The sequence below is a fragment of the Carassius auratus genome, chromosome 3, assembly GCF_003368295.1.
Source record: "Carassius auratus strain Wakin chromosome 3, ASM336829v1, whole genome shotgun sequence".
NCBI lineage: Eukaryota > Metazoa > Chordata > Actinopteri > Cypriniformes > Cyprinidae > Carassius > Carassius auratus.
This window is the reverse complement of record NC_039245.1, coordinates 12,099,712-12,106,488: the sequence shown is the minus strand read 5'-3', so window position 1 is coordinate 12,106,488 and position 6,777 is coordinate 12,099,712. Positions and strand designations below refer to the sequence as shown.

The window sequence follows — 6,777 nt, the reverse complement described above, 5'->3', positions numbered from 1 at the left end:
AAAAATGCATGAAATGAATGTCTGTTACAATCAAATAAACAATTATAATGTATAATTCATTTAATTTGATGACTTTTATCTATCCTCTTTGGTCTTTTATTTGGCTGAATTTATGGAACTTTTTTACTTTTTAATTTATTTTAGGCTACTTTATAAATTGCTAAAACTATCAATATATTATTTAAGGTATAAGGAATTTCCTTGACATGTCATCCTTCCCATTTTTTTTTTTTTTTTTTTTTTTTTTTTTGAAGGATGAGGATGATCAAGACAATGGGAATGACCAAACAAATACAAAAGACATCCTGAGTAATACGTCCAACAGTGGACCAGACGAAGTGGACAAAGACAGATCCATCAGGACCAGTTTATTTTGTGCTGACATTCAAGAAGTAAATACACATATCACACAAGTCTCACCTTTGGTTAAATACCCTTTTCATTCATTGATGATATTTCACATCCTATTTTCATTTATAACCTGTAGAATGAGGAAGACCTGTCAGATTCTGAATGGAACATGCTTGATTCTGAAGATGAAAATTATGTGGACAGAGAAGACTTGATGGAGGGCAGTACTAGTGGAGAAAACACATCTGAATTATCAGTGGTATGTAGTAAATGGTTCTGTGACACAGTGTTTTTGTTAGTGTAATAGTTCACGTTGACCTGTTTTGCCAAAATACGGAAGTGAATTGACAGACACAAATAAAGTATTCTGCATTACCAACCCATGAAAGCACAAATAAAAACTAATGAGAATTTTGACACCATTATGACATATCATTCCTGGGCAATTCTAAAATTCAAGAATGTACCAAACCCTGTTATTTTTTATTTTTTATACCCTGTTATTTTTGGTTTGCAGCTAGGATATGTTAAAGTGATTTAAAGTGAAAAAAGTAAAGCCATTTTGTGATTATCCAGGGTAAATATTTCTAGGAAATATACCCAAGAAAAGGAAAGAAAATAAGCTGGACTGATATTCCTGATCATTCTGCTGCTCACATTTTTTTTTAATATTTTGTCTCTCTCTCCCTGTAGGGAAATGAAGATATAGCCGTTACTGGTGACAAGCCCTTGTATCCTGGTGCACCTATTTCAAAAGGAGAAAGTGTATTAATGCTGATGTCCTATCTGTTGCGGCACAATTTAACAGGCAAAGCACTTACTCACTTACTGGAAATGTTTAACACAATGTTTCCAGGTCTGATCCCATCTTCACATTACCTTTTCCACAAAGATTTTGGAAGTTCATCTAAATTTGAAGTTCACTTTTATTGTGAAAGTTGTTTAAAATACCTAGGCGTCAGAGGAGACTGTCCCTCTCAGTGTGACACTTGCAATACAGAATTTGATGCCAATGCAAACCTTAAGAATGGATTCTATTTTCTTGTGTTGCCCCTGCATGCACAGATTCAGCAGCTTTTGCAAGAATATGGTGTCAATCTTAACGAAAAAACTAGAACCTGTGGGGTTCTCTCTGACATACAGTCTGGTGAAGAGTATCAAATGTTATGTGACAGTGGAGTTCTTGGAAAAGATGATTTGACGCTAATTTGGAATTGTGATGGCGCACCAGTGTTCAAAAGTTCTAAATGCAGCATTTGGCCAATTCAGTGTCAGGTAATTGAACTGGAACCAGAATTGAGAAAAAGTCAAATTTTGATGTCAGCGTTATGGTTTGGGCCAAGTAAACCATCCATGCTAACATTACTAAAACCATTTGTTAAAGAAGCCTTATCATTAGAGACTGAAGGTATTGACTGGCAAGACACACAGGGAAACCGGCATGTTTCTAAAGTGTTTGTGGTGGTTTGTAGCTCTGATTCAATGGCTCGTCCAATGCTTCGTAACACAAAGCAGTTTAATGGTTTTTATGGTTGTGACTTCTGTTATCACAAAGGTGGTAAATCCTATCCATACGATCAACCTGAACCCGCACTTCGAAATGAAAGAGATCATTTCAGTCATGCAATGTCAGCTTCAGATAATGAGCCAGTATTTGGAGTCAAAGGGCCATCTCCTTTAATGAAGCTTAGTCATTTCCAAATGATAAATGGTTTCATTCCTGAATATCAACACAATGTGTGCCTTGGAGTTACTCGGCAACTGTCCACATTGTGGTTTGATACAGCAAACAGTGAAGCCCCCTGGTACATTGGCAAACAGACGGAAGAGGTTGATATGCGACTTTTAAAAATAAAACCTCCTGTTGAGATAACTAGGACACCAAGATCAGTGAATGAAAGGAAGTTCTGGAAAGCTTCAGAATGGCGAGCATTTCTCCTATTCTATGCTCTCCCTGTACTGAAAGGAATACTCCCTGCCAGATTTTGGAATCATTTGTTTTTACTGGTGTTTGGAATATATACATTACTCCAGGATAAGATCAAGACTAGAAGCGTATTGTTGTCAGAACTGGCTCTTAAAAAATTTGTAATAGAATTTCAAAGAATATATGGGAAAGACCACATGACTTTTAACATACACTTGCTCACACATATCGCACAAAGTGTGAAACAGTGGGGACCATTATGGGCTACGTCAGCCTTTCCATTTGAATCCAATATGGGTACTCTATTAAAGTATTTTAATGGAACACAGAATGTCCCTTCACAAATAGTTAGAAAATTTATGTTGTGGAAAGAATTGCCAGAAAAGGCTAAACATATGAGTGCAAAGGTCCAGTCATTTGTTAAAGAACTTTATTTTAATAAGCGAAGAACAGATAAATGTGAAACATTAAATGATAGTGTCCAGGTTTTTGGGCATCCCCCATTTCAGGAAAACATCACAACTTCTTCTAGGCTTGCAATTTCTAAGTTATGTGGAAATCTAAGTAACTGCTTCTGGTCTTACAGCCGTTTCTTGGTTAATGGAGTTCTGTATCACACTCAAAAATATGATCGACTGAATAAAAGATATAACAGTGCTGCATACTTGAAAGATAGTACATTCTGTTTAATTAATGACTTGGTCATTTTTAAACAAATGTGCGCCCATCAAAGCCCTGCATATTGTGCATGTACCAAACATTGCTGTGCTTTAGTTGAGGTACTTGTTAAATCTAGCAGGCCTTTATGTAAAGATTCACAAATAAATGTAGAGAGTACTTTTGTACATGAGGTTAGGAAGAATGGAAAGATCAGTGCCATCTGGCCTGATATGATAAAAATGAAATGTGTTGTTGTTGAAACAGTTGACAATTTGTACATTGCACCTTTGCCAAATCCATTTGAAAGAGACTAAAAAAGCAGTCATTATTGATATTGTACATAGTACTATAGTGTTGTTTTGCCAATATTTTATGTTTCATAAAAAGACTTGCTTCTTTTCCTATTTGGCTTGATGATTTGTAATGAGATTTAAAATTGTATCTGCTTGTATAGCTATCTGTGTTATTATAGAAGCCAGTATGAATTAATTCTGTTCCAATTCTTACACCTGGGAAGAATTGCCAATAACATCATTAAAAATGTATCTGTCTCTATGTGGGTTAGTATCACTGTGTCAATATCATGTTCAGTTACATGTTTATTTTATTTACTCTATGCTATTCCACCCAAAAGCTTGTTACAATATAAACTTGAACATGTTAGTCTATAAGACAGTGTGTAATATTATGTTAAAAAGTATTAAGTAATAAAGTAATAAGTATAAAATTAATAAGCTACTCAATCAAAATAGTAAACACAATTACAAGCCAAGAATACTTAGAATACTTAATTATACTTTTAAGTATATCTCGAATAGCAAGAAGGCCAAATATACTTAGACTTGTCTGTCAGTATCTGTAAGTCAAGTATACTTAAGTGCAATTTGAAGTATATTTCTGAGAAGTACATCTAAATAGTACATACAAAGTAGACTGAAAGTAAACTCTCTTAATTTTAGTTTAAAAGAAGTATACTAATAGCACACTTGAATAAACTTCTTTTTCATAAGGGTTGTCAGGTAGTAGGCCTCACCAGGCCTCCCTGGAGTCGAGTTCCATATTACTTTCCACTGAGGTGGTTATCTGGTAACAGGTAGTAGGCCTCTCTAGGCCTCTCTGTAGGTGAACTCCCACATATTGTGGCTATCAGATAGTAGGCTTCACAGGTCTCTCTGAAGTTGAGCTCCCACATACAGTGGTTGTCAGGTAACTTTTCTATACACACGCCTGTGTACTTTCTCAAATCCACATAAGTGGTAAGTGTGCACGCAAGGCTCTGCGCACTTTCTGGAATCCTGTACGGTAAGGGTTACGCGCTGCGCTTCGTTCCCTTTCTTAAGATGATTAGCCCCGGGGTTCCTTGGGCATCATCCAACCAGTGTGTATTTGTTATACACCTCAAGCACCGCCCCTCAACATGGGGGGCTGTGTGGGCAATTCTTGCGGTAGTTTAGCAGCGCTCCCCTTTTCAAAAAGGGTCTCCTAAGAGCATGCTGCTCGGAGCTCGGAGTCCTCCTCTCATGGGGTTTTTTCATCAGAGCGCTCCAGTACTACATACTGTTTTGAGACGCACTGTGAGAGCAGAGTTAGAGAGGTTGGCCAGACCTGGTTGGATCAGTTTTGCGGCTCAAGAGAGCATCGCACTACCCCCTCTGGCTTCCTCTGACTCATCCAGCTCCATTGGGGCTGGACGACATGGTACAGGCGTGGCCGAGGCTTCATCTGTACGTTCCGTCCTCCAATTGCTCTGCTCCCAGGCCATTCCATCTACGAGCTGCTCTATCAGAGTGCCACGAGAGCCCCTCCTTTGTGACAGGCAAGACTTGGTAATAAACCGTGCTAGGTTCTTAGCCGTATCCCTTTAAAGGAATCTTTCCTGATTCCAAGCCTTCAGCTCTACCCAGGGCCGAGGCCCTTCAGGTAAGTTGGGTATGTAGCTTAGGCCTTTGGCCATAAGGGATAATGTCATGGACAGCCGTCGAACCGTCCCAGGGGCGACTCCCGGTGAAATGGTAGAGTTGGTACTTAGTGTTTGCCATGATTCTGGCCTGCACTCCCCTCAGCATGGCGGCATGGGTATACTGTTCCCCATAGTGTCCCTTATGAGGACGCAGTTCGAAGTTCCCTTGACAGGGAACGTCTCAGGTTACGAATGTAACCATGGTTCCCTGAGAGGGAACGAGACACTGCATCCTCTAGCTCCCTGCCATGCTTCGGACGCAAGCTTCACGAAGAAGATAAGTGACGGGTCCTACGGGCGCGTATTTATAGTCGCGCCGGTAGCGACGTCAGAGGCTGTCGCTGGCCAACACGTTGGCGTTTTTCAAAGTATGCTTCAGACACGGGTCACGATGAGGTGTTCCCCATAGTGTCCCTTCAGAGGACGCAGTGTCTCGGTTCCTCTCAGGGAACCATGGTTACATTTCGTAACCTGAGACGTTTTTTTTTCACTAGTATAAAGAGATGATTCAGCTGCAGTTATGACATAAAATGTTCTAGTTACTCAAAATTGTTTAGTGAACACATAATGGACAGTTTAATGTCCCATGGTGCATTGTTGCAAACTGATTGTGTGGTTAGAAAATTTTGAACCGTTGTATAAACATCACCTTTAACTACACTGTAAAAAAATTCAGACCTCTCCAACTTATATTTTTCTACTGACTGATCACATACATTTTTCACTTTCACTACAAAATTTAATTAGTGTAGAATTCATTTTATAAATTAAATTGAAAATTTTTGATGTAACCAGTCACTAGACAATTCAGTTGGATTGGTTTTTATTTTTTACAGTACATACAATTTAGAAAAAGTTTCACAGGTAATATATCATTCTGGGACAGAAAAAAAAAAAAATTCAGATGAAACTATAACAGTCATTGCCGTTCATGCACTGTAACACATTTCCAGCTGGTTAAACTTACAAATGTAAGTGCACCTGCTTTAAAAACATCAGTAAACTCAACTTGAAGATGCACTTTTTTGCACTTTACAGAGCTTAAAGCTGTCCCTTTGTTACTGAGACAGGTGTGATTAAGCAACATCTGTCAAATAGTTTTATCAAATTTAATTTGTCCTTAAAAATACGTTTTTTCCCCAAAGTATTATGATGCTGTACAAAAACAAAATTGTTTATTTCTGAGTGTCAGTTTTTGTGAGAGCTCTAAGGTGTTTTGGAAGGGTGATAATGAATGATTCACATGGCAGAATTCAGAGAGGACAAACTATTTCCAACTGGAGAGGGTGCATTATGATGTCATACTTGATGATATCACTTCAATTCAATTCAATTCAAGTTTATTTGTATAGCGCTTTTTACAAAACAAATCGTTACAAAGCAACTTTACAGAAAATTATGTTTCTACAATATTTAGTAGTAGCTAGTAGTTTGTGCACATTTGACAGGATTTTAGAAAAACTAAAAAATAATAATAATACAAGACGTAGTCAGCTAGACGATGAACTATCAATATTATTAATTAAGTTATTATATGATTAAGTCACACATTTAGGAATAATTGTTAGTTCTGTTTGTTCATTCAGGGTTAGCATCATCTGAGGTCCTCTGAGGGTCAGCATCATCTCTTCTCAGGTGTTCTGGATCCAGACTGGAGCTTGTGTAAATCCTAGTTACCACGGGATGTGAATCCCGTGGCAAAACATAGAAACAAAAAACAGACATCATTAGCATAGCTGCTGATCCAACAAAGTAAAATTAGTTTAACCCAAGCTAATGAATAAAAATGCACCTTTGATCAGATGCAACTACACTCACAATTAAAAAGATACATTATTCGAATGCTTGGCGAAAGAGATGTGTTTTTAATCTAGATTTA

General features: G+C 37.8%; 1 protein-coding gene across 1 annotated transcript; it reads left to right on the top strand.

Annotated features, from left to right (window-relative positions):
• Positions 1-246: 246 nt before the first annotated feature.
• LOC113048247 (uncharacterized) lies at positions 247-3,429 on the top strand. The gene is made up of 2 exons (XM_026209942.1): positions 247-392; positions 488-3,429. Exon 2 carries the CDS (start codon positions 1,123-1,125, stop codon positions 3,250-3,252), a length of 2,130 nt encoding a protein of 709 aa, XP_026065727.1. The 5' UTR covers positions 247-392; positions 488-1,122; the 3' UTR covers positions 3,253-3,429.
• Positions 3,430-6,777: the final 3,348 nt, after the last annotated feature.